At 65.6% G+C, this 25,296-nt stretch overlaps 3 protein-coding genes across 4 annotated transcripts; all 3 read right to left on the bottom strand.

Moving 5' to 3' along the window:
* Positions 1-651: 651 nt before the first annotated feature.
* Positions 652-3,087, bottom strand: C1QTNF5 (C1q and TNF related 5). The gene is made up of 3 exons (XM_051812282.1): positions 2,965-3,087; positions 1,959-2,191; positions 652-1,419 (listed from the first exon to the last, which is right to left on the bottom strand). The coding sequence occupies exons 2-3, from the start codon at positions 2,170-2,172 to the stop codon at positions 902-904; spliced, it is 732 nt and encodes a 243-aa protein (XP_051668242.1). The 5' UTR covers positions 2,173-2,191; positions 2,965-3,087; the 3' UTR covers positions 652-901.
* Positions 3,088-4,444: 1,357 nt separating this feature from the next.
* On the bottom strand, positions 4,445-8,632 carry MFRP (membrane frizzled-related protein). The gene is made up of 12 exons (XM_051812304.1): positions 8,519-8,632; positions 8,270-8,438; positions 7,997-8,125; positions 7,198-7,507; positions 6,986-7,116; positions 6,732-6,857; positions 6,534-6,610; positions 6,250-6,398; positions 5,940-6,070; positions 5,396-5,530; positions 5,161-5,288; positions 4,445-5,071 (listed from the first exon to the last, which is right to left on the bottom strand). The coding sequence occupies exons 1-12, from the start codon at positions 8,570-8,572 to the stop codon at positions 4,847-4,849; spliced, it is 1,764 nt and encodes a 587-aa protein (XP_051668264.1). The 5' UTR covers positions 8,573-8,632; the 3' UTR covers positions 4,445-4,846.
* A 2,039-nt stretch (positions 8,633-10,671) lies between these two features.
* Positions 10,672-24,893, bottom strand: USP2 (ubiquitin specific peptidase 2). Of its 2 annotated transcripts, XM_051812254.1 has the most exons (13): positions 24,650-24,893; positions 20,116-20,855; positions 13,310-13,360; positions 12,933-13,056; positions 12,528-12,639; positions 12,334-12,444; positions 12,111-12,175; positions 11,915-12,018; positions 11,758-11,838; positions 11,540-11,618; positions 11,320-11,427; positions 11,001-11,121; positions 10,672-10,897 (listed from the first exon to the last, which is right to left on the bottom strand). In XM_051812254.1, the coding sequence occupies exons 2-13, from the start codon at positions 20,812-20,814 to the stop codon at positions 10,810-10,812; spliced, it is 1,743 nt and encodes a 580-aa protein (XP_051668214.1). In that variant the 5' UTR covers positions 20,815-20,855; positions 24,650-24,893; the 3' UTR covers positions 10,672-10,809. The 2 variants fall into 2 exon arrangements, with proteins under 2 accessions (XP_051668214.1, XP_051668215.1); XM_051812255.1 differs by lacking the exons at positions 20,116-20,855; positions 24,650-24,893 and adding an exon at positions 15,883-16,442.
* Positions 24,894-25,296: the final 403 nt, after the last annotated feature.

The following is a 25,296-nucleotide window of genomic DNA, read 5'->3' as shown; positions in this document are numbered from 1 at the left end:
TCCCAGCTGGCACCCCACGGCCGGCAGGGCACCGCCTCCAGCCCATCAAGGGGTTCGGCCGCTGGCCAAGAGCCCCCTCCCCCGGCTGGTCCCCCCAGGGACCTATTTCGGGCAGGAATGAGGAAGCTCTTCATTCCCCTGCTAAAAATAGGGACCTTTCCCAGCCGCGGGTCAGCGCGTTCACACTGGGGCGGGGGGCGGGCACGGGGGGCTCCGCAAACTCCGTCCGAGGAGCGAGGGGTACCCACCCCCCACTGGAGTGGGGTCCCTGCTCGCCCCGGACAAGCCCACTCCCCCCGGGGTGGCCCTGGTGGCACCGGGACCCTCCCTCCCGGCGAGGGGTCGGTCCTCGGGGGGGACACCGGGGATGCTCTGGCCCCGCTCCCCCCCTCCCGAGCCTCGGGGAGGTGCCGGGGGCTGTCGCAGCGCCGCGGTCGCGGTTCAGGGACGCCGCTGCCACCATCTAGTGGCTCCCGCTGGCTCTGCGGGGACAACCCCGGCATCGTGTCCCCGTCCTTCTGTCTCACGTTCCAGGCAGGGCGGCGCAGCCCCCTCCCGCCGTCGTGGCCCCCCCGAGGGCACCCAGGCAGCCGGCACACGCGTGGCTGAGCAGCCCTTTATTGAGGGTATGGCTGGGGCAGGACGGGCTCCTGGCCCCACAGAGCCGGCCTGGGGAGCAGCAGGGACCGGGCACCGTGCGGTGGGTACCGCACAGCCAGGGCATGGGGGCTCCCCCCGAGCCGAGTGCCCGAGATAACAGTGAGCTCGAGGGGTGCTCCTCGCCACACCCAGCATGGCAGAGGGGCTGTATTCCTTGCCCCGAGCAGGGCAGGGGTCCCGGTGCCCTGGCTCCCACCGCGCTGGGGGCTGGGAAGGGGCACATCCCCAGCCCAGGGCGAGCTCAGGCGAAGACGGGGGAGTTCTGCCAGTAGGAGTAGACGAGGAAGCCGGTGAAGGTGCTGTCCGTCTTCACGCTGGCGTAGAAGCCGATGTAGTCCCCCACTCCCACCTGCACCCACACCTCATCCTCGGGCTCCAGGCGCACCAGGGTGCCCCCCGAGAGCGAGGTGGGCTTGGGCCAGTTCCCGTAGTACTGGAAGAAGGAGGCGACGGTGTGGCCGTTCTTCACGATGTCGAACTGCAGGCTGGTGCGGTACACGGTGGCGTGCACGGCGAAGTAGTAGAGCCCGGGCACCTCGCAGGTGAACTTGCCCGAGGCGGGGTCGTAGTGGCCCTGCTCGTTGATGAGCACCACGTCGAAGAGGATGGGCTGGTCGGGCAGGGGAGGGCTGCGCGACTCGGAGCGCTTGGCGCTGAAGGCGGAGCGAGGAGCCACCGCGCACTCGCCCTGCGCCCCCTTCTCGCCGTGCAGCCCGTCCACGCCGGGGCTGCCCACCTCCCCGCGGGGACCGGGCACTCCTGGGCGGGCAGGAGGGGGACAGGGTTACCTCTAGGATGTCGCCACTGCCACACGAGCTCCCCCAACCACCCTGCCCTGCCCCAACCAGCCACGCCCGGGGCACTGCCTGGGGAAGCAACACAAGCGGGGAGGGCTGGGTGCCTGAGATAAGTTGGCACAGCATCAATGGTTTGTTGGAGATAGCCCTCTGGCTGGGAGAAAACCCACCCTAGGGCCAGGGAAGGGATGATGAAGCCCTCTGCCTGGTGGACTCTCCTAAAGCAGGGCTGGAAGAAAAGGATGACATCGTGGATGGGGACAAATGCAGCTTTGCCAGTGACAGGGAGCTGCTGCCTTTTACAGGAGCACAGGGTCACCACAGGCAGCACCAGAGGCGGGTGGTGGCATGGAAGGGGCACTTTTGCAGGATTCACCCTCAATTTGGCAACTTGGGGCTGTGCCAGCATCCAGGACTCACTCCCTGGCATGAGAGCATTCCCCACAGACAGGGCAGAGCAGAGCAGATCCCCCTCCCCAGCAGGAGTGTGTCTGTTCTTACCAGGAGGGCCCATCTCGCCCTTCTCCCCGGGCATCCCCATGGCCCCATCCCGGCCATCTCGTCCATCCCTGCCTGGCAGACCCTGGCCCCCGTGCAGGCCCGGAGTCCCTGGGATTCCTGGCTGCCCCGAGCACAGCCCAGGGATCTTGTTGTCTTCGATCTGCAAGGAGCTGGTGATGAGCCCGAGCAGGAGGAGGAGGAAGAGCTGCTTCATCTCGTCCACCGTGGAGGGGCTGGAAGGGGCAGAGAAGGGTCGTGGCTCTGGGAACCAGAGCAGAGAGGGCTGGGAGATGGGCTGGCAGTGCTCGGCAGGGAGTGGGTGTGGGGGGGTCAGCAGGGGACATTCCCCTCTTCTTTTCCCTTTGCCTTTTTGGCAGCTCCTTGCAGCTGCACCTGCTGCAGCATCCCCACGGCCCGTGTGCCATCCCACCACCCTGCAGCCCCTGGGGTGGCTCCCGGGGTGCTGGGGACAGGGAATTGGGGAGGGGGCTGTGGCACAGGCAGCTCTGGGGGTGTGGCTGGTGGCTGTTCGGGGTGGGCACTGCCCCATCAGCAGCGTGCCCGGCTCCGAGGGAGCGGGCAGGGGGGATTTAGGGGTGTCCGTGGGTGGGGTTGTTGCATCTGGGGGCGAGTGGAGGGGCGGCAGCTCGGGGAGCGCGGGGCTGTGCCGTGGCCCGGCCCTTGGCAGCATCCCGGCGGCTCCGGCTCCGCTCCACGCCCGCCCGGCTCCCTGGAGGCTGCAGCATCCCCGGACCACCCCGGCGCCGGGACCACCCCGCTGCCCCCGCTGCCCCCAGCCCTTCCCACAACGAGAACAGAGCCCCGCGGCCGGCGCTGGCCCCCCCCCCGCCCCGTGGCCTCGACCCAGAAAAGCCGCTCTCTCTTCCCCCCTCCACGACTGCAACAAAGAGGAAAAGGAGGAGAAAAAGTGTCTCTTCTCCGCCCAGGCGCCGGAGCCAGGAATTCAGAGAGTCCCAGCTGCCCCCGGCTGGGTGTCCCCACTCACTGCGGTCCCAGAGCTCCTGCCCCGGTGCCTCGTTGCTCTCCTGGGTGGAAGGGCTGCGGCTCTTCCCGGCCACTTCACTCTGACGAAGGCCCTGGGAGAGGCAGCCTCTCCACCCCCCCCTCCTCCTCACGTCTCTCCTCCCAAACTCCAAAGGAAATCAAGGGCCTTGGGAGCCAAAAGCTACAAGACAAGGGGAAAAAGAAAAATAATCCCATGGTGTCGGGAGTGTTGTAAGCAGGGGGAAGGGAGAGCGAGGCAAACAGCCTGGACAAGGGAGGGGAGGCACGGGCTGCAGATCGCCTCCACTGAACACATCTGGGCATCCAGGCAGCAGGATGGAGGGGAGGGAAAACAGGGAAAACAGGCAGCGGGGGGGAAAGGGAACAACAGAGAGGCTGAGGGAGGGAAATCCAGCAAAGACTGGGAGGAAGAGGGAGCCCTCGGAGTGTGAAGGTCTCCTGACTGGCAACCTTAGGGCTGCTGCTGGCAGCAGAGCTGAGGCAAGGGGGGATGGCAGGGCACACAGCCTGGCAGTGCCAGCCCCGGGAGAATCCATGGGGAGCTGCAGGAGCCATCCAGGGGGTGGCTGAGGGGGCAGGGCAGGTGGAAGCACAGGCAGAGCAGCGCTGTGGCCATGCCAGGAGGCAGGGCTGGCCCTCGGGGGACCGTGGAGCACGTGGGGAAGCTTTCGAGGGCGCTCCCAGCTTGCCTTTAACTTGTTCCAGAGCCGAGTGCATCCAAGGGACACGGTCAGACGCCGGGCAGCGGGGCAGTCCCGTGGCTGGGGGAAGTCCCTGTGCCCCACAGCCAGTGGGACATGCAGGGAATGAAGGAACCAGGCGGGCTCGAGCCCCCTGAGCCATGTGGGAATGGTGGTGCCGTGCTGGGTACAAGGGCAGAGCGGGGCTGACCCCGGTGTGTCCTGCTCCCAGTGACCCCAGCCGGGCTGGGGACTTCCCCACATGCTCAGGAGGGGTGGGGGCAGCAGGAAGCACTGCTGGCTCTCTCCTCCCCGTTCCAGTGCCCACAGCAGTGTGGTGGCATTGCTGGCTGAGCCTTCCTGACCCCAGTGCCCGGGGCCAGGCTGGGTGCTGGCAGGGAGCCGCCTGGCTCCTCTCTCCCAAGGTGTGAAGGGACTGTTGTTTTTGGCCAGCTGGGAGCTGGTTTGTGGCCGTGGGGTGTTGCCAGGCCTGTGGCCATCAGGGTGGCCTCCAGCCAGCACAGCCAGCTCAGCCAGCAAGGCCACAGCTCTTGCTCAGGCAGGATCCCTTCTTTGCACCATGGGGCCACCAAAATGACCCCCTCCAATACCCATCCATCTCCCTGGGACCTTGCAAGCCCCCAGCCCAATGAGGGTACAGCTGTCCCTTCTCCCTTGTGCCCTCCATTTCTGCTGAAATCCCCCACTCCATCCCTGACTTCCCTCCCTTGGCCCATGCCTCATTTTCCCCAAGGATCTGGCAGGAGCCACACACAGACCCTCCCCCAATGAGCCACTTGTTTCATTGGGGTTTGTCAGCTGCTGAAGCTGTTTATTCCACTGGCTTTGGGGCTGCTGGACACAGGCAGCCCTGGGCTCTTCTTCCTGCAGCCTGGCTCGCCTCTGCCTGGCCTTGCTCCGTTTGGGGAGCATTAGCCCTTTCCCTGGTGCCCCCAGCACAGCCCCTCCAGCCCAAGCCTTTCCCTGTGGGATGTGTCACCTGCTCACGAGGGATTCGGAGCTGTGGGCAGAGGGCCTGACCCAGGGCAGGTGAGGAGCCAGGCAAGGGGGCTGCGGGTGGGGGCCACCCCAGCAGCTGGGTATTCACACCAGGAAGAGGACAGGAGGGACATTTGGGGTGGGGAGGGTGTCTTCATCCCCTGCTCCTCTTCTCCTGGGGGGTCAGGGCTGGAAGCACTCCACGGGGTCGTTGGAGTCGGGCAGGATGTTGCAGTTGATGGGCCAGAGGATGCCCAGGAGGCCGAGGGACTGCTTGCAGCGCAGCTCTGCCGCCAGGCACACGGCCCGGCAGGGCTGCAGGACCCCCCCGTCCGGGGTGCACTTGGGCACGAAGAGGCTGCAGATGAGCAGGCGGAGGTGCTGGAAGCACGGGAGCTCCATCAGCGTCTGCGGGAGAGCGTCGGTGAGCCGGGAATGCCGGGAATGCCGTGGGGAGCCTGGAATGCAGCCCGGGGGCAGCCCCGCGGGTGGCTCACCTGATAGTCCTGCAGCACCTCAGCGGCTCCCTCCTGGTCCGGGATGGCCAGCCAGATGTTGGGGAAGGAGGTGGCGTTGTAGCCCAACCCCAGGCACATCTCCACGTGCACGGGCTCGCAGACAGACCCTGCCACGGGGCGGGGGGCTTCAGTCCTTGCAGCACCATGTCCCCTGCCCCAGGGGGGCTCAGGAGGGGGCTGAGTGCTGAGTGGAGCACCCAGGGGTGGCACTCACCGAAGGCTGGGTAGGACACCCCGGTGCAGTTGAGCTCGTCGGTGCCGTCGGGACAGTCGTGCCAGCCGTCACACACCGACTCCAGCGCCCGGCACTCGCCGTTCCTACAGGAGAACTCTGCGGGGCTGCACGTCTCTGGAAGGTGGCAGAGGCCAGTGTGGCAGGGCGTGGGCATGGCTGGGAGTCAGCCTGCTCACCACCCCTGTCTCTGCTCTTCTTGTTGGTTGGAGAGGTGACTGTCCCCAGCCTGGCTTAGGGAGATCCCAAATTCCCTGGGTTGTTTAGGGGCAGCCTTCAGGTGATGGATTGTGCTCCTGTGCAGGTCAGCCTCTCCAGGTCACATTCCCACAGCTAGGATCAATGGCCTTATAGGGTAATTCAGGCCCCCTGTGGGCCTGTAGCCCAGCCTGCTACTCCAGGCAGGGTCAGCTATAGAGCAAGAGCAGTTTTTTCCAGGGTTTTATCCAGCCTGGCCTTGAAGACCCCCAAGGATGGTGACGGCACAGCCCCCCTGGGCATCCTGTGCCCTTGCTTGGCTACCTACTCTCTGTGGCATTGCGGGCTTGGTAGGTGGCAAAGAACCCGTTGTCTGCTACTCCCTCATCTGCCACGAACAGGACCGTCATGACGTGTCGTGAGGAGGTCAGGGAGGGTGGCAGCTGGTGGCCACAGAACCTGCCAAGGTGAGGGATGAGGTCAGGGTGGGCTGAGCAGCACCTCCCCAAACCCCTGCCCTCCGGCGGCTCCTCCCCACCAGCCACCCCCGTGCCTCAGTTTCCCCAGCAGAGCCAGGGGAGCCCCGTGCCCCCAGGCTGGTGCAGTGGGGCTGGAGGTGCCAGGGGGGTGGGCTGTACCTGCCCATGAGGCTGGCGGCCCCCGTGCCCGCGCTGTCGTGCACCTCCACGAAGTCGAAGCTGCAGTCCTCGTGCGACTCCAGGCTGAAGTTGTGGAAGTGCAGGTCGATGACGTGGCCCAGGGGCACTGAGATCTGCCAGAGGCACAGCTGCAGGGCAGGGGGCAGCCGGCGACACCCGTGAAGCTGGGCAGGGGCACCCCCGGCCCTCCCCAGGGGGAGGTTGCCTTTCCTCCCTGCCCAACCTCACCCTCACCCTGCTCCCACCTCCATCCCTTCTCTCACCTGCTGGTGTGGGTATGGCTGGGGATGGTTCGGGGTGGAGAGGTGCCCCTCCAAGGCAGTCAGTGGCCCCCCACACTCTGCAGGGACACACACATGCAGCTTTACCCCCTCCCTCTCCCTTCCCTCCATCTCCCCACTCATCACTGTGCCACAGTGACTGAGGGCTGGGGGCTGCAAGCAGGGCTGTGTCCCACCCACCTTTGTGCTTCAGGCTGCAGTTGGCCTCGTCACTCTTGTCGGTGCAGTCGTGGAACCCATCGCAGACGAAGCCCAGGTGGAGGCAGAGCCCCTGGTCACACAGGTGCTCGTCCCAGGCGCAGCTCTCTGCACGCAGGCAGAGACAACTCGGGATGGGGGGTGATCCCGCTGGGCACTGTCCCCTCCTGGAGGGACTCCCCTGGCTCTCCCCACAGTGAGGAGCCCTGGCAGTGCCCGGGGTGGGGGGTACTCACTCTCACTGGGGGCCACGGCGCGGTAGCGGGCGCTGAAGCCCAGGGCGCCCACGCTGCTGTCGGAGACGAAGGTGACGCGCAGCCGGTTGGAGTTGGAGTTGAAGGTCGGGGGGGCCACGTTGCCACAGAACCTGGGGGCACAGCAAGGGGTGACGCTGCTCGCTGCCCCCTCCCCACTGCACCGCCACGCTCCCCAAGTGTGAGGGTCCTACCTGGTGGGGCCACCCCGAGCCGGGGCAGGATCCACGCCCTGCTCCTCGTAGAGCTCCACACGGTCAAAAAGGCAGGAGGCCGTGCCCTCCACGCTGAACGTCTCCATCTTCAGCTGGATGGCGAGCCCGGGGCCCACCTCGATGCGCCAGATGCAGAGGGTGTCGGGGGGGTAGGGCCCGGGGTAGTTGGGGGAGCTGAAGGAGCCCTCGGGGCCCCGCAGGGTCCCTCCACAGGCTGCACGGGGCAACAGCGTGAGTGTGAGCTGGTGCAGGACACCCCCAGCCCCAAACACTGCCCCACGCGGGGGCACTTACCCGGTGCTGCCGTGCGGGCTGTGGGCACCCAGCTCTGCGTTGGGGTGGCAGCTGTTCTGGGGGCTGGGGGGTCCCTTCGGGTGGCTGCTGTGGTGGTGGTGGCCGTGCCACGGGCGGGCAGGGCTGTGGCTGGGGCGCCAGGTGGGTGTGGGGACGTCAGCTCTGTGCCCAGGGAAGAGCAGGGACTGCTCAGCCCCAGCAGGGAGAGGTGGCTGCAGTGCAGGGAAGGGGCTTAGGAAGCCCACCCAGCCCCGGTGTGCAGTTCCCAGGGGATCCCACACAGCTCTCCCAGCGGCCAGTGGTCCTACCACATCCCAGGGAGGTGGAGATCCCCCTTGCTCCTGTGCCTGGGGGCACTCTGTCCCCGCCGCGGGCAGACCCTGGGGTGTCCTCTCAGCGTCCCTCTCCCCCTCTGAGCCAATTCTTTGTCCCCCCCCCCCCCCAGTCACAGCCATCCCCCAGCCCTCGCTGCTCGGGCACTCACGGTGGATGACGATGCCCAGCAGGAGGGCGATGAGGAAGAGCAGGATGGTGCTCATCAGAGCCACGCAGAGCCAGGTGAACTTGCAGTCGGCGCGGTACCTCCAGCCTACCTGTCCCCAGAGCTGCTGGCCTGCGGGGAAGGCGAGGACAGCGGGCAGAGCCCGGGTGCTGCTAAGCCGTGCCCCCACCTCCCTGCACGGCTGGCTGAGCCCTGCCTGGGCACGTCCCCTCCTCTTGTTCCCGGGTCTCCTAAGCAGCCCCAGAGCCCACCAGCCCGCTGCTGCCAGCCCCGCGGGCAGGGGTGTGTGTGTACAAACCCCCAGGCTGGTACCGAGGCCGTCCCGGGGTGATGCAGGGCCGGTCCCATCCTTGTCTGGCGGGTGCTCCGTGCTCGGGGCTGCCCGGGGCTCCTCACCCTCGAAGACGGGGTTGCAGAACTCGGTCTGTAGGAGAGCAAGCGCGGGTGGCACCGGGGGGGCGGGCACGTGGGGACCTCCAGCAGCACCCACACCCCCAACCCTACCTTGCTGTGGTCCAGAGCCTCGGGGCAGAGCGTGATTTCGGTGAAGTCTCTCATGGCAGCGGGCGATTCCTTGGCTGGCTAAAAGCACCCCCAGCACTCCATGCCCCCCAACACAGCTCTCAGCCCCACACCCCGCTCCTCCCCAGCCGCCCCCATGGGCCCCGGGGCGCTGTGGGCACCGGGCACGGGTGGTGGCAGTGCCAGGCTGTGCCTACAGGTGCCAGCGCAGCCCCGCAGCCCGAGGAGCCCCCAGGGCCATGCCCGCCGTGCCGGCAGTGCAGGGAGCCCCGGGAGGCAGCAGCCCCAGTCCCCTCTGCAGGCCCCTTCCCCCTCGCCCCGTTAATCCAGCTCAGCTGAGGATGCCGAGGTCAGGCTCTGGCACGGAGAACCAGAGTCTTAAAGGGGACTGTGCTCTCACCCACCCCGTGGGGAGCCCGTCCTGACAGGGACCCTGCTCCTGGGGGCACAGGGGCTCCCTGGGTTTGGCTGCTGACCCTGGGCACCCCACTGTTGAGGGCAGCACTGAGGGGGCTGTGCTGGGGACCCCAGGCTGAGCGTGTCCCCCCTTGCCTCACTGGGTGCCCGAGCCCAGCCACCTGCATTCCTGCTGCCCCTTAATGCCTCGGTGCCCGTCTGGGCCCTAAGCAGGGGAGAAAGGGGCCATTGTTCAGGGGCTTTGAGGAAAGAGTCTGGGCACTGCAGGGCTGGAAAGGCTCCTTCTATCTCCGGACAGTGGAGGGACTGCCACCTGCACACACCTTGCTCCAGGGACATGGGTGCTCCAGGGTCATGGGAGCTGCTGGGTCTCCAGAGCCATGCACAGCCAGGCTGTCCTGGCACCGGTGGCAGCTTCCCACCACCCTCCCTCCCAGAGAACACCACGTGCACGCAGAACTCTTTTCAAGCTCGAATTTATTCCCGCACGAGTCTCCCTTGTATGAGACACTTCCCACCCATCTTGCTTACACAGTAAACAAGCCACCTGCCAAGCAGCAGCGCTGCCCCAGTCCAGTACCTGCCCCGGGCAGCCCCCCCAGCCCGGCCTGCCCTCCCTGAGCCCCGCTGGGATGCCCCAGGCTGGGCAGGGTGCTCGTGCCAGCGCTCAGCCCGTGCCCGCAGGGCAGTGAGGGCAAAGCCAGCCGGGTGCTGGGTTGGATGTAGCTGCCCTGCAGGCTGGGATGGTGCTGGGTCGGGCCCGTCCCTCCTCCCACTGCACCTCAGGCAAAGGCTGGACGGGGAGGAGGTGAATAAATTAGAGAAAAGGCTAAAAAGGCCACTGGCATTTGCTTTAGCTGGAGGACGGAGCAGCAGGGTGGGTCCCCGGGCACCCAGGGGGGGGCTCCTGATCACGGGGAGGAAAAAGCCCCAATTGCAGATGGTCCCGGAAAGCCACTGTCCTCCCCTCCCTCTCCTCCACGGGGAGGATGTTCCTGTGCAACCCCAGTGGCCCCCCGCTCCCCTAAATGGTTTAAGGCACCGTTGTATGAGGAGGCAGGTAAAAACCTACCCGAGGCATCCCCCGACACCAGTCCCTGGAGAGGCAGGAAGCGGCGGGGTGGGTGCTCCAGGTGAAGCAAAGTCCACTATAAATACATATAAATTCCACAAAATGTTCTCCTCCCTCCTGTCCGTGAGTCTGGGCGCCTGAGCTCAGGCTGCTGTGAGGAGTGTTTGTGTGGGGCAGCTGCTGGGGAGCTGCTGGAGGAGGCAACTGGAGTGCTGGAGTCCTTTGCCAGGAGGTTTGGAAGTGCCAGGAGGAGGGCGGGAGCAGTTCACCAATCCTCTGGGGTAGCCAAGCAGGTACAGGAGTGCCAAGAGGCCAGGAGGGATGAGTGAGGCTCTCCTGGGTCCCCAGCTCTGGGTGCTGCTGCCCCAGGGGAGCAGAGGTCCTGGCTGAGTCAATGGGACAGGTGGCCCCATTCCTGTAGAGTCCCTTGCTCTGGATTTTTATTACACACCAAAAAAAAAAAAAAAGAAAAAAAAAAGAAAAAAAAAAAAAGAAAAGAAAAGGAAAAAAAAAGGAAAAAAAAAAGAAACTAAACCCCCAAGGTAAAAACCAAATGCCAGCAACCAGAAGGTGCCTGGGCTGCCTGAGCCTTGTCCTGCCATGAGCTGCCCCTCCTCAGTTCGCAGCTGGGCTGTCCTTGCCCGGGCTCTGCTCCTGGCTGCTCCCTCTGCAGCCACCTCGGGGGGCTCTCCTCTTCACCTCCCTCTTGCAGCTGGGGGGCCACACGGCCAGGACCTGGCTCTGGGGGGTGGCACAGGGGTCCCCAGGGAGGCAGCAGGGCTGGCTACATGCGGGAGGACGGGCTGGCCAGCTCGTAGAAGAGCAGGTAGGCGTCGCTGCTGCGGACGTGGCTGGACGACATCGGGGTGACACTGCGGAGAGGGCAGGAGAACTGTGAGAAACAGGGGTGGGGCACCAGGATTCCCCGAGCAGGGGGTTCCCTGCTGGCCCTGCCCCATCCCACAGCAGCCTCACCGGGAGTCGTTGAAGCTGTGCCACTCGCTGGACACGGGGCTCTTGCAGTAGGCTGTGTAGTGTCCCCCCATGGTGGTGCCCGAGTGGTTGGAGACGGCGTAGAGGTTGTAAACGGCGTGATCTGTGGGGGACAAAGGTGCTGCTCAGCCCCGCTGCCCCCCAGCATGCCAGCACGGGGCTGGATCCCCTGCATTCTGTGGCTCCCACCCCTCAAACCCCTGTCCCCCGCCACGACTGTGACACCCAGGGGAGCACGAGGAACATGGGAGTCACCAGAAGCTCAGGGCTGTGCTGGAGCCAGGCAGGGACTGGGACTCACTGCAGCTCTGCGAGGCAAACTCCCGGAGGTCCAGGTCCTTCAGCTGGAAGTTGACGAAGGTGGTGAGTTTGCTGCTTCGTATCCTGCTCTCGGAGAAGCGCTTCAGGTCTGGGGGGCGTCATGTCAAGGAGGGCCAAAGGGACAAAGGGGGGCCCGTAAGAAACCACCTACCACCACCTCCAGCACTCCCTCCACCCCCATCCCTCTGCCCAAAGGATACGAAGCACCAGGATCTTGGGGAACTTCTGGATGCTGAATTTCTTCGTGCACCTCGTCCTGGCTTTGCAGCGACAACACGTCTGTGGGAGACAAACAGCACAAGCAGGAGGGTGAGGGCAGAGGCCAGTCCCCCCTGTGCCCACAGTGCTGGTAACACAGGCATGGGGGGGGGGGGAAAGGTGCCCACCCTGCCCCCAGGAAAGCCCCCCTGCCCCGTACCGGTTTCTCGTCCCCATCCAGCACGTCCTCTTTGGTGAAGAGCCGGAGACAGTCCATGAGCGTCACCTCCCCGTAGCCTTTCTGTGGGAGCACAGGGAGGGTCAGGGACAGGGAGTGAGGGGCAGGGGGCCAGGGGTCATCACTGGGGGTGCCTCACCTTGGGGATGGGCAGGGACAGGTCCCAGAAGGGGTCGAAGGCGGTGGAGCAGTAGCCACACTCGCTGCAGGTCAGCGAACTCTTCAGCTGCCCAACGAAGAGGTCTGGGGGGGTGGGACAGAGCAGGGTGAGACCCCCGGTTCCCAGCCCAACTCCCGGCCCTGCCCTGCCCTCCTGTCCCCCCAGCCCTGCTCACCGCTGATGCGGCTGTCCTCCCTCTCCTGGTACCTCCTCCACATCTGCCGGCTCTTCTCGTCGTCACTGCAAGGGGTGGGGAGACACACGGGGAGTGAGCGTGGCCTGGAGGATGCCGGCCCTGCCACCCAGCCCAGAGAGACCCGTGTGGTCACTGTCCCTAGGCTGGGCTTGCAGGCAGTGAGCTCGTCTTACCCAGTTCCTCCACCCCAGGCAGCACTTACGGGAGGTGGTCCAGGGTGTCCGTGCTGGCCCGGGGCCGCACCAGCACGCGGTTCACCTCGCTGTGTAACCCATCCAGGAGGAACCGCAGGAATTCCTGGGCATCCTGCTGGCTGCAAGGCATGAGGCACTGCCGGTGAGCGGCAGCAGGGGGGGCTCAGCTCCCACCACCACCGCTGCGCCCACCCCCCCTTACTTGTAGCCGACGAAGCGGGGGGCGTATCTCTGGATCTGCGTCTTGAACTCGGAGGGGCTCACGCTTTCGTTGGGGGACGAGGTCCAGAGCAGCTGGATCAGCTTTGCAAACTCTGCGGGCAGAGAGGCAGGTCAGCCAGCTGGGGTGGCGTGGCATCGCTGTACCCCCCCAGGGCAGAGCTCAGCACCCCGCCTGGGGGTCCCTGCACCCGATCCTCCCCCTGGCTGAGCACCCACAGCACAGCGCCCGCCCCAGCAAGGCTGGGGAGAAGCACCGACCTCGGGGTGGGTATCCCCAGGATTTGGGGCATCCCGGGGGGGGCGAGGACGTGCTGCAGGGCTGTGCTGCGGGGCTGTGCTGCAGGGGAGCCCCCGCAGTCCCCAGGGGCCGGCGATGGACACTCACCTGACATGAGCGCCGTGCGCATGCGGCTGTTGTTGTTGAGGTCCCGCAGGTACTGGTTCTGCAGGCAGTAATCCCGCAGCTCCTTGGTGTTGCTCAGGCACTGCAGGATGGAGTTCATGAAGCACTGGGGGAGGCAGAAGAGAAAACCATGGCAACGGGAAGCAGAGGGAGGGAGGCGGTGGCAGGGGGACACCTGGGGTGGGTGGGCAGAGGATGGATGGGGACAGAGCAGCGCAGAGCAGGGGAAGCTCTTCCTGCAGGGAGCTGCCAGGGTGACAGAGTGGGTGCTGGAGAGCGAGGAGGAGGACCAGGGCTCCCCCCTGCCCCACAGATGTGCAGGGGTGAGCTGGGGCCGTGGTGCCTGGGCACACACTCACCGTATTGCCGAGGTTCCGCAGCCCAGTCAGCCCCTGCACCGCCTTGGAGCTCTGCAGAGAGAGGGAAGAAGGCTGAGATGGTGCTGCACTGGCCATGCCACAGACATGGTGCCACAGACACCCCCATGGAGCAGACCCTCCAGTGCCAGCAGAGGCCCCATCCCGCTGTGACATCATGGGCAGGGCCAGCACCGCAGCTGCTCTCTGGGCCAAGGGCCTGGGGAGAAGCCATGGCTGGCCTGCCCCGTCCTGCCTGCCAGACGGCTGCTGCTGGCCCAGGGCGATGCACAGGGCTCAAAGTTCTCCCTGCCTGGTGACACTGCTGCCCCATGCCCTGGGCCGTGGGCCAGTTCGGCCCCCTCGGCTGCCTCCACTGTCCCCCCTGGGCCCCAGGACACTTGGGGATGGCAGTGCCCCCTGCCTGCCCCACGCTGCAGGAGGAGCACAGTCCCCTGTCACTGCCCACCTTGTCCCCTCCAGGACGCCCTGCACGAGCGCAGCCCAGACTTTGGCACAGGTATTTGGCAGGATAAAGTCCACCTGAGAAAGTGCAAGCCCAACCCTGCAGCAGAACAGGGCTGTGTGCCCAGCGGTGCCCTCCCAGCCTCTCACTGCCCTGGCTGTGCTGTACCTGTGCCATGGGGGCTGTCCCAGGTCCCCAGGTGTTCCCTGAGCTGGGCCAAGGAAACATGCATAGGCAGCTGGGCTCTGGGGCCGGGAGGCATTGCCACTCTTTGCTGGACACACTGAGACCACAGAGGGGTCTGGAGGGTCCACCAGCCCTCTCCCAGCGTGTGGGACAGGGTGCTGCTGGGGAGGAGTGGTGGGAGCCCAGGGGTCCTGCTCAGGGTAGTGATGGGACAAACGTCCCAGAGCAGGGGTGGGGTCCAGCAGGGTCAGACTGCTGACAGTGCTCCCTCAGATGACCAGGATTTAAGGATCCTCAGGCAAACGCCCCAGCTGCCCACCCCAGGCTTGAGGAGGGGGAGGAGGAGAGGAGGGAAGAGGAAGAGGAGGGGAGGGGGCCCAGCAGCTCCGAAATAGCAGCAGCTGGTGTGTGTGTGGGAGGTGCTGAGCACCCAGCCCTGACAGCAGCCCAAAATAACCCAGATCCAGTTACACGTGCTCCTTAGCGACGGCACAGGCATCACCCACCGCAGCGGGCACCGGCACCAGCGGCGACCGGGCCGCCCTGTGTGGGCACACGTGGCCCTGCCAGACTGACCACGCACCCTGTGTGCCACGCCAGTGCCCCGTGGTGCCCAGATGTGGCTGAGCACAGACCTCAGCGCCAGGGGCTGGCTGTCCAAAAGTGCCAGGCAACCCCCCCCGGCTTCTCCCCAGGGACCCCCAGGCTGAGGGCAGGCTTGGTTGGGCAGGGGGTGCCAGCAGTGTCTGATGGGTCAGTGCCACACCACGGCTGCAGGAGCTGGCTTGGATTTGGCCCACAAACAGACAGGGCCGAGCAGGCACAGGAGAGGTGGGTCTGTGCCCCAACAGTCTCCATCACTTGAAGGGTCTGACCCTCGAAGGGACTGCTGCTTGTGTCCCCACAGCTATCACAGGGAAGGTCACGGTGCCAGGGGTAAGCAGCAACCCCTGGGAGCTGCTCCAGTGTTCCCCAGCCATCCCCACCAGGACACTGCTTGTCCAGTGGCCCTGGCCAGGCAGCTCCTGCCTGTGTGCCAAGAGGGACTGGGCTGTCCCACCAATGTGGGTGCAAACCTCCCCACAGATCTAGCATTCCCCCACAGCCAGGACCTGAGCCTGGTCCTGATTCCTCCCAGAGCCTGGAACGACCCCAGGGGAGGGCTGGGGCTGCAGGGTGGGGAGGGGGTCAGGTACTCCCCTACCGTGGTGCAAGCCTGTGTGCACCAAGGTGTTATTTCCCCCCCCTGGATTTCCCTCCCCTGGGTGACTCAACTCCAGCTAATCCCCCTCTCCCGTACAGGGTTTTATCTAGGACACGACATGCTCAGAGGCGGTGAAGGAGAGCTGGCTCACGCGGCGCGGCTGGGGAGTCCCCGAGGCTGCACTGCAGGACGGGGACAAGGGACAGGGGATGGGGACAGGGGACACGACCCGGACCGTCCTGCCCCATCCAGGTCCGCACACCCCGTGCCCGTCGGGGCAGCGGGAGAGCCGGAGCAGCCAGGCTTACATAAGTGCCCAGCCCCTGCCCTCCCTGCCCCTTGCTCTGCCATCCCTGCAGGGAAGATCCGCCCCGCCACCGTAGCCCTGGGGACAGCGTTCAGTCCGGTGACACTGCCAAGGGGCCAGTGCGGCCAGCAGACCCCTTCCTTGTGGTGGGCAGGCTGGGACAGAGGGACCTGGCCAAGGTCACCACAAGGGCAGGGCTCGGGAGGGGAACCCAGGTGTCCTGACACGTGCGTTCACCTGCTCCCTGCCATCCTGCGGGACGCCGGGACGCGCCGTCCCCGCGGCCAGCACCCGCCCCCGGGCACCCCATCCTGGGGCACGGGGGCCGCCACGGGGTACCCCACACTCCCCAGCGAGGGCGGGGGGGCCCCCCTTCTCTGCCCCCACACCGGGGGGCTGCGGGCATCTCATACCTTGGTCTTATTGAGGACGAGCCCGACGAAGGTGGAGACCAGCAGCGACCCTGGCATGGAGGCGCGGGGCCGCAGGTCCTTGTGAAGGTCGGGGAGCGCGGGGGGCTCCTCGGGCAGTGTCACGGTGTAGGAGTCCCTCATGGTGGCCCCGGCAGTCACGGCAGGGCGGCGAGGACCCGCCGAGGGCAGGGGGGAGCCGGGGGGTGCCGGCTGGGCACCCCTCGCCCGGGGCCGGCTGGAGCCGGGGGCGCGGGCTCAGGAGCGGAGCCCCCCGTGCTTGGGCGTGCGGGGCCGGGGCCGGTGCCGGCTGCGGGGCTGACGGGCACCTGAGCGGCTCTGACATCAAATGGGTGGGGAGGCGGCAGCCGGGGCTCGGTGACGGGCTCGGTGACGGGCTCGGTGACGGGCCAGCCCCCGCGCACCGCGTGGTACAGCGCGCCGGGAGACACAGGGGGGGCCCGCGAGGGGCGGCTGTACCGCGGGGGGACACTGCTCCGGGGGGCTCCGGGGGGATGCCATACCCCCTCCGCACCTCTCTCAACTCTCCCGTACCCCGGCACCGGCACCGTGCGGGGCAATGGGGCATTTGGGCAAGGCGGCAGCCGGAGGAGCGCCCGCCCACCCCCCCAGTGCTCCCCCGTGCTCCCGGCTCCGCGTTCCCGGGGCTGATGGCACCGGCTGTCCGGCCCCGGGCACGGCGTGCTCTGAGCAGGCACGGGCCGAGAGCGGGGCTACCCAGCCGCGGGAGTCACTCGCCAACACTGTCTGGGTAATGCAGGGGCGGCCCCACAGCATGTGGGTGCAGGGGGTGCCAACACACAGAGAGGGGCTGTCAGAGAGGGCCGTGGGGCTCCCGGGCATGTGCCTTCCCTGCGGGGCCAGTGCCAGGTTACACATTTTGGGGGAACCCTCCTCCTCAGGGGATGCAGTGGCGCTGAGCTCAGAGGTGTTTTAGTGCCCCGCGCGGGGGAAAAAAGCTCCCCCCAATCCTACGTGGAGCAAAGACCCCACCTGGCGTCTCCCCTCGGTAAACTGAGGCACGGCACGGGCAGGGCTCCAGCTCTTCTCCTGCAGCAAGGGCAGATGCGGAGGCTGGCAGGGAGCCCGGGTGTCCTGCGTCCTAGTCCTGCGTCTCCCTCTACTTCACCCCTCTGACCGCAGCAGGACGAGCGGCGGAGCTTTTGCGCCTGCTGAGCGTGCCCAGGTGTCCTACCGCCCGCTCAGGGAAATTTCCATGGGCGACCGAGGCAGGGAGTGCGGCTGGGCTGCTCTGACACCGAGAGGGTACCCAGCAGCGCCTGCTCCCCTCCCCTGCCAGCCCCCAGCACACCCCCATCCAGAGGCAGGGGCTGCCGAATCCTGACGGCTGCAGACGCAGCCTCCCCTGTCCGCGGCACAGCCGGCTGAGGGGCTGACTGGGGAAGGAGGAGGGGGGAGGGAGGAAGGGAGACTATTTTTGGCACCGGCAAAAAATATCTGAGGAGGCATCTTGCAGCGTTATTCATCTGCAGGGCCGGGGCTCTCGGCACCACAACAGGACGCCTGTCGTAATCCCGGGCCCCGCGCGTGCTCACACACGTGTGTTTATGTACACACCCCGCGCTGTGTACACCGTACACATGTGGGGACACGGCGTTCACATGTGGGGACCCACCCACTGCCCTCTCCACCCTGTGGGATTGCCCTGCAGCGCTCCCACGGGTCACAGCCTGGGCCCCGGGGCCGTGGCACAGCTCCCCGAGATCCAGAGCTCCTGCCACCCTGCCCGGGTGGGTATCCCAGGGGCAGGATCAGCCCCGGAGCACAGCCTGCCCCACGGGATGCTGGTTCAGCACTCCCCACGGGGCTGCACCGTGCCGGCAGAGCCGGTTCTGTGGTGAGAGGGTGACGTTCAGCCACATCCCTTGTTGAACCTCGTGCCCTGGTGTCATCGGGCGCCCTGGGCCAAGGACCAAATTCCCCTCCGAGCCAGAGAGCGGCACACAGGCTCTAAGGGCGAGGCTGGGGCAGGAGAGAGAAGGGGAGACCTGGTGAGGTGGCATCACCCAGAGCCAGGTCCATACCCTCAGCTGTCCCCTCTGCAGCGGTGACCTTCTGCTGCGGGCAGAGGTTGCCACAAGGCCCGGTTGGCACCGCCACGGCAGGCAGGGCCGGGACTGGCTGCGGGCCAGGGACGTCAGCTGCTCAGGATGGGACTGCGGAGAGCTGCCGGCGGGTTTGCGGGTGGCTCTGGCCTCCTGACCCTCTGTACACCCGGGGTGGTTAATGGGGCGGCACTGCTCCAGCCCTGCCCCTCACCAGCCTGCCCTTCCCGGGAGCCAGCACAGCAAAGCACAGCCACTCACTGCAGCTGCACCTTTACCCTGTGGGATGGTAAAATGAGGCACAGAGTGATGGTGTGGGCAGGGACAAACACCGGCACCCTCACCTGCTGGCTGCAAACCCCTCCACAGGGTGGCTTGTAGAGGCAGGAGGTGGCTGGGGAATAAGGGATGAGAGGAGGCACTAAGCCAGCCCTGCTGTGCCCTGGCTCTGTCGGGAGTGGGTGCTGCTGGCACTGCCCTCAGGGGCTGGGTAATGGGGCAGAACCAATGGCAGCGCCGGGGCTGCAACATGCGCCTGTTTCCGGCTCCTGGCACGGCCGCAGGCACCCAAGACTGTTTTACGATCGGGACATTTGCTTGGGAAAGGGAGAGGGGAAAAAAGGCACGGCAGTGGAAAATAGCAGGTGTGCCCATCAAAGGAAACCTATACCAGTGTGGCTGACCCAGCCTGCCCCGGCGTGGTGCTGTCCCAGAGCCACCTTTGCCACCCGTCAGCCAGCCCTGGCTGTGTTCACGTGCAGACCACAGGGCTGTGGTTTGGGGCTATGCCCCATGGACATCCCATGGCAGCAGGCTGGCACCCACATCACAGCAGTGTGTGGGCACTGGGGTGAGGACCCTTCTTTAGCAGTGGCAGTCAGGGCTTTCCAGAGTGCACATGCCTGGCAGCAGCCACTGGATCCTCCCTTGGTCCCCCCCTTCCAGGGCCTGGTGTGGGAGGGGGAGGCAGGAATTCCCTTCCACAGCAGTGATGCTCCACTCTCCCAGCTCCCCAACCTGCTCCCTTGCCCCAGGGATCAGGGAGGTGGGCACAGGGGGTCCCACACCAGGGCAGGGTGCTGCTGGCACTGCAGGTGCAACTGTTTCTGTCATGGAAGGGACACTGGGAAAAGGGCATGGTAAGGTATATGAGAGCACCGGCTGCCAAGGGAAAGAGGTTCCTGTCCTGCTCCCAGGGAAGCAGAAAAGAATCCTCCAGCACTTTTCCTCACAGTTTGGCAGATGTCAGTGGGACAGAGACGCAGGGAAGCAAAGGGCAGGTCAGACCCTGGGCTGGGGCAGACCAGCCTCCACCAGGGGGGAATGGAAACAAAGTGGGAGACACGGCAGGCACAGCCTGACCAGATCTTGGAAGGAAACCTGAGTGGAAAATTACCAGGCTGCTCCCCTGCACACCCGAGCCGGGCTGTGTGTGACTCCTGCTCCCGACCCGGGCAAGGGCCCTGGGGCTGCTGCAGCACCGGGGGGTACCTGGGACACGGAGTACCTGTCACCCTGGGTGACCCTGCCCAGAGCAGTGCTGCCACGGGGAAACTGCTGCTGCCACAGGGGCTGGGGCACAGAGCCCCGAGACGGCAGCGATGGATCATGCCAGGGGACTGGCATCACTGGGCACCAGTGAGCAACCTGACTGGGCACCAACTCACTGTGGCAGAGCCAGCACCAGCAAAACCAGCCATCCCAGCAGGTTTGTGAGTGCCCAGCCTGGTCATGTCACCTTCTCTCACCGGGATGAGGCAGCAGAAAGCCCCTCCTCGGGCCGGGGCCATCACCCACGGGTCACACACGCACGCAGAAAGGTGCAGTGGGCACAGTCCTGCCAGGACGTGGGCACCCTCAGCCACGGGGTGAGAGGTTTGTTCCCAGCAGCGTGTCCGGTGAGCACAGCCCTCAGAGGACACCCTCCTGGCGGCACACGGGCTGCCTCAGCAGCTCCAGCCCGGCACTGCTGCGCCAACAAGGGCATCTCGGAGGGACAGGCGCAGAGACTGAGGCCCGGGACAGCACAGCACGTGGAGATTCCCCGGGAGAGCACCAGCGCTCAGGCTCCCCGGGTGAGCACAACCACGGACCGTGTACCAACACCACAACACAGCTGAGCCCCCCAGCCCCAGCCAGCACCGCGTACCGTGGGGTCCTGGGCGGGCACATCGCAGGGCTCGTCGCTCCTCTCGCAGGGCTGGCTGGCACAGCGGGTGCCCGAGGGCGGCAGGGCCGAGCCCAGGCTGGCCTGAGAGGGGCCGAGGTGGCCGGCGGAGAGGCTGCCGTGGTTGCTTTTCCTCCCGTAGCTCTCCAGGTACCCACGGACGTAGTCGGAGTGGGTGGCAGCCTCGTAGAGCCCCTGCAGGGCTCCGGGCTCCTGCCGGGCGCGGGCGGGCGCGTAGGCGCTGTCCGAGGTGTGCAGCCCCGAGAACTCCCGCGCCAGGTCCGAGTGGCTGATGGATTTGTGGCGGCTCAGGGGCGCTGCGGCGGGCAGGTAGCCCGTGGGGCTGGTGGGGGTCCCTGTGAAGGAGTAGCAGCCCCCCCCGCTCAGCCCCCCGCCGGGCGGCCGGGGCTGGGCGCGGATGTAGGAGGGGCTCAGGCGGATGCTGGGGTCGGGGTACAGGGGCAGCCTGTCATAGCCGCTGGTCGGGGACAGCCCCGCGTGGTGGTAGCGGGGGGAGCCCAGGTAGCTGGCTTTGAAGCCGATTTTGTCGCTGTCTGCGTAGGACAGGGTGGATCCATAGGAGCTGTAGGAGCTGTACCCGCCGGGCACTTTGCTGTAGGTGGTCTCGGTGTAGCGGGAGGAGTCCACATAGCGCTTCAGGGTGGAGGAGAGCTGGGACATGCTGCAGGCTGGGGCTCAGAGGGCTCTCCTGGAGGCATCGACTGCAAGAGAAGAGCCCAGGGGTCAGCTTTCAATGGAGCACCCACCACCACCACCCACCCAGCAGCCTGCTGTCCTGGAACACCCTGGGAGAGGTGTGCAGGTGACAGGGAATCCAGGGGATGAGGGGTGCTCTGGGGTGCAGTGTGACCATGGTTCCTGCCACCTGTCAGCGTTCCTGAAGAGCCTGGGGCAGCAGGACTCAGCTGGCACTGCCACCCATGTGCCTTCAGGCACCTCACACCACAGAAGGGAGCCCCAGGGCACAGCCAGGGCACCCAGCATTCCAGGACCCACAGATACCCAAGCCAAGGGACTGCAGCAGTCATGCCTGCATCCCTGGCATCCCTGACACACTGTCCCATGGCTGGAGAGGTGTCCCCAGTGCCTCCTTCAGATGGGAGATGGTCACCTGGTCACAGTCACGTGCTTAGGCCCAGCTCTGCCTGAGACAGGCGGGTGGGATGGACTGATCCAGCCAGCCCAGCACCTTCCCTGGGTTATTCAGAGTGAGTGCTGGGGCTTGGCAGGGGCCTGGCATTTCAGTTTGCTGCCAACAAACTGAAAGGGAAACTGAGGCAAGGCCAGGACCCGACTGCTCATCTCCCCGCCATGGCTGTGCCCTGGGAGCCTCCCATCAGTAATTCAAGACGAGTCTTCCTGTTGAGGTGATGTCTGTGCCCCCACCCTCCAGGCAAAGCCAGGCTGTAAGGGTGGGCAACACCCCAGTACTCGGTCCCCACAGACAGCAGGGGTCTTCTACCCCATGGCATCCTCACAGGACAGGAGAGGAGCACACAGGGGACAGGGACAGAGGCACCCAGAGGCAGCCCTGAGCAGGGACAGGGCAGTGTGGCAGCCAGCAGCCTCCAGCGCCCGCAAACACGGGCTGTGTGGAGCTGGAGGAAAGTTTTCTCTCAGCACCCGTGCCGAGGCTGGTTCCCTACCTGTCCTGGGGCTGTGGGTGGCACCGGGGCAGGCAGGACCCCAGCCGAGCTCCTCCGTCCTGGCGGTGCTGGCGCTCAGATCCCCTGTACCTGGTGTCCCTTCCCTGGCAGGACAGTGGCTCATGTGGCTCCGAGAGTCTCCAGTCACCCGGGAGATGACCCTGATTCACAGGCTTTTCCCAGCCCAGCCGGGGCGGGCTCTGGCCCGGCTCCAAGCTGGGAGGTGACAGAGCCTGTGCCTGGCCCGTCCCTCGCACGGTCCCGTCCCGGCAGCACACAGGGTGCATCCAGGATTGGGGATGGGCGCTGGATCCCAGCTTGTCACTCCCTGCCTGATCCTGGGGGAGCCCAGCCTCCTGCTCACAGCCCCGGGGTGTGACCCCAGTGTGGAAACACCCCGGAATTGCTTTTAGGAGAGGGTGGTGAGAAGCACCCATGGGCTCCTGGCAGACAGCCCCGGGCTTTCCAGCATCCCGGGTGCTGTTGTTATTGCCCAGGGAACAACCACATCCCACAGAGGAGAGGGAAATATTTACAAGCAGGAGCAAGGTGGAGCACACAGACCTGTTTGGGAACAGAGGCTGGAGGGTGAATAACCTGCTCCCAGGCAGGGACTCCACGAAACACCCGGCTCTCCCCAGCCAGGCTGCCGCTGCCCTCACCAGGAGTGAGGGCCCAGGAGAGGTTCTGTCAGTCAGGATTTGACATGGACAGTGAGGGAATCTTGCTTGGAGGGATGTGGGACCCCAGCCAAGGGACTGGCACTCTCTGCAAGTGCCAGAATGAGCATGGCAGAGCCCCTCGGCTCCGTGTGCTCGTGCCTGGCTGCCTGCCCTGCTGGGGCACGGAGCAGCCTGGCACAGGACCCTGTCTGGGCTATCCCTGATCCTTGTCCCCCTCGCCAGCAGAGATGATCTGAGTGCTGGGACAGCCCCATGCCATCACCCACTGCCAACAGTGCCCGTGCTCTCTGACAGCACCCTGTGCCATCACCCAGTGCCAGTGTTGCTCGTGATCTCCCACTGTGCCGTGCCAACACTGACACTGGCAGCATCAGGAGAGCCTCCAGTTTGGAAGCAGGAGGGCAGCAGGTGCTCTCTGGCAGCAGGACAGGTTTCCACAGGGCAGCAGGTGCCTGGGAATGTCGGGGAGCTGATGGAGGGATGAGGAGCCCAGGAGCAGGAGCCAGCTCCAGGCATGGCAGTTATCCCATCTCTTGGGAAGAAAGGTCTTACCATGGAGGAACATCACATCTGCTAGGACTGCCTGTGCTGCTGAGTCCCCACGTCACATCCAAGTGTATCCCAGGGCAGAGGGAGAGCGGAGTGTGCCAGGAGCCGCAGGAGCTGACTGGGGTGTGAGAAAACCTCGGGTCCTCCCAGAGCTTCCTGGGCTCCTGGCCCCTCCCTGCCTGTCATAGTGCTGAGCTTTCCTGCTGCCTGGCAAAGCCCTGGGGCCGGCACGGCTGAGTCAGCCCTCCTGCTCCCTCATCATCCTCCCGAGGTGTCAGGCGAAGCTGAGGCACAGGAATGTCCGGTCTGCACTCACGTGGCCAGGCAGGAGCCAGCGCCAGGACATGGCAGCAGGACACCCTGGGACTGCTTGGAGTGCTGGGGAGTCCTGCCCTGGCCTCCAGCTCCGCCAGCCTTCCCAAAGGGAAGCTCAGCTAAAAGAGGGGAAGCAAACCCTTCACCCTGGAGGCAGAGGATCAGAGACCCTACTCTGTCCCCAGCTGCTGCTGCTGTGCCCATGATGGTGGCAGCTGACCCTTCTCTCCTGCCTGTGCCCGGTGGCAGCTGACTCTCTTTTCTTGCCCATGCCTGGTGGCAGCTGTCCCCTCTGTCCTGCCTGTGCCCAGTGGCTGCTGTCCCCCTCGGTGGCCACAGAGCCCCAGAGCAGGCTCAGCTCAGCTTACACAGCGCTGGCTCCATCCAAGGTGTCACAGCTCAGCTGCTTCTCACTTACACAGGCTTGGAGCTGTGTGCCCTGTCCCCTGAGACACAATGTCCCAGCCTGGAGGTTACGTGGGAGCTCCCAGCAGAGGCAGAGTGGGGACCCTGTGTGAGGCACTTTGTGTGCTCCAGTGTACAGGTTTCGGATGGAGGGGCTCCATGTCCAGCTGAGAGTGCCAGAGGGGTGGGACAGCCTCCTGCACATTCCCCAAGGGGCACAAGGCAAGGGATCCCTCTGGGATTCCATCTCCCTCTAGGGAAAGTGGCCCCGAGAAGCCCTGGGGAGAATGTGCCGCAAAATGTTTGCTCCCTACAAGGGGCTGGAGTCATCCTGTCAACAGATGGAGATCCCAGTGCTCTTCCCCTGTGCCCCCCCATCACTCCCACCCCCCAGAACGATGGGCACTGCCCAAAGTGGCTCAGGCAGCTGAGGCCAGCCTGGCCAGGGCCCTTCCCCTACCAACCCTGAGCCTGAGAACCCTCCAAACTCACACCACATGTGCTGGCCGGGAGTCACCGCCCCGGACTCGCTCGGTGCTGCTGACACATCCCCACCTGGCTGCACAACCTGCTGCTCACCCCTTCTGGGCCACCCCCCGGGCAGCAAAACCCCAAACCCACGGGGAACCCTGACGTAAGACCCAGGGCATGATGTGTTATTGCTTTGAGGTCTGTGGGTGCAAGAAAAAAAGAAGGGACCCCCGGGCAGGAGGCTCTGCCCACGCCGGGGGGACGAGGAGGCTGCTGGGGAGCTGACAAGTTTTTTGTGTGTGAACTGAACCTGGAGAGAAACCTGTCCCCTGCAGTTTTACGCAGATGGAGGAAGACGGGGGGCAGTTTTGTCTGTCTCTGAGTCCCCCTCCCCAGGGTTGTGTCCCCTCCACCTCCTCCACTCACCTGCGTGTGGGGTGGGCGGCCGATGGCTGGTCAGGAGGACGAACATCCAGGCATGAGGTGATGCCCACGGGGCTGATCCTGCCTCCTTTGGGATCTTCCCCTGGTCCCAGAGAGGGGAGATGTGGAGATGGGCAGCAGCAGAGCCCTTTGGAGGGGACAGGGCACCCCCAGCTCAGCCCCTCTACCCTGGGAGCGAGTGCGGTGGCTGGAGGGGGCCGAGCCCGAGGGCTGTGGGGCCACACGTAAAAAAAAATGCCACCGCAGAAATTCAGGGCTCAGGTTACCGGCCAGATAAATATAGTGTCTTTATCTGACCTCACAGGGCGCTGAAATGCTCCTCTCGCATTCCAGCCTGGGGAGGCTTAAAGGGGACGTGAACCCGAGGTGGGCTGGTGGCTCACGGCAAGGGGGTGCCGGGAGGGGAGAGGCTGCGGGGGCCGCGGGGGCCGCGGGGGCTGTGGGAATGAAGGAGGATGACCCAGGGTAAGTGTGGGGAAGGGAGGGATTTGGGGAGGGAGATGGAAGTCCGAGAAGGAAAGGATAGATGAAGGGTTAAGAGAGGGAGCGGGGTGGGACACGACTTGGTGTGGAGGCAGAAGAAAGGGGCGTCCGTGGCTGCCAGTAAGGTCTGGAGCAGAGCACGAGGG

Source organism: Manacus candei, unplaced genomic scaffold (assembly GCF_025592945.1).
Source record: "Manacus candei isolate 608988 ecotype Guabito, Panama unplaced genomic scaffold, ASM2559294v1 h1tg000086l, whole genome shotgun sequence".
NCBI lineage: Eukaryota > Metazoa > Chordata > Aves > Passeriformes > Pipridae > Manacus > Manacus candei.
Note: the sequence above shows the minus strand (reverse complement) of the source record. Positions and strands in the feature narration are given on the sequence as shown.

Bases quoted from the DNA above. Each gene is read 5' to 3' on its own strand.
- C1QTNF5 (XM_051812282.1), bottom strand. From the start codon at position 2,172: ATGAAGCAGCTCTTCCTCCTCCTCCTGCTCGGGCTCATCACCAGCTCC. The intron at 1,420-1,958 runs GTAAGAACAGAC...CTGCCCGCCCAG, and splicing joins GGGCGAGATGGGCCCTCCTG to GAGTGCCCGGTCCCCGCGGG.
- MFRP (XM_051812304.1), bottom strand. From the start codon at position 8,572: ATGAGAGACTTCACCGAAATCACGCTCTGCCCCGAGGCTCTGGACCAC. The intron at 7,508-7,996 runs GTGAGTGCCCGA...GCACCGGGTAAG, and splicing joins GCTGGGCATCGTCATCCACC to TGCCCCCGCGTGGGGCAGTG. The intron at 6,399-6,533 runs GTGAGAGAAGGG...CCTGCCCTGCAG, and splicing joins AGCCATACCCACACCAGCAG to CTGTGCCTCTGGCAGATCTC.
- USP2 (XM_051812254.1), bottom strand. From the start codon at position 20,814: ATGTCCCAGCTCTCCTCCACCCTGAAGCGCTATGTGGACTCCTCCCGC. The intron at 11,619-11,757 runs GTACGGGGCAGG...TGTCTCCCACAG, and splicing joins TGGATGGGGACGAGAAACCG to ACGTGTTGTCGCTGCAAAGC. The intron at 11,122-11,319 runs GTGAGTCCCAGT...TGTCCCCCACAG, and splicing joins GTTTGCCTCGCAGAGCTGCA to ATCACGCCGTTTACAACCTC.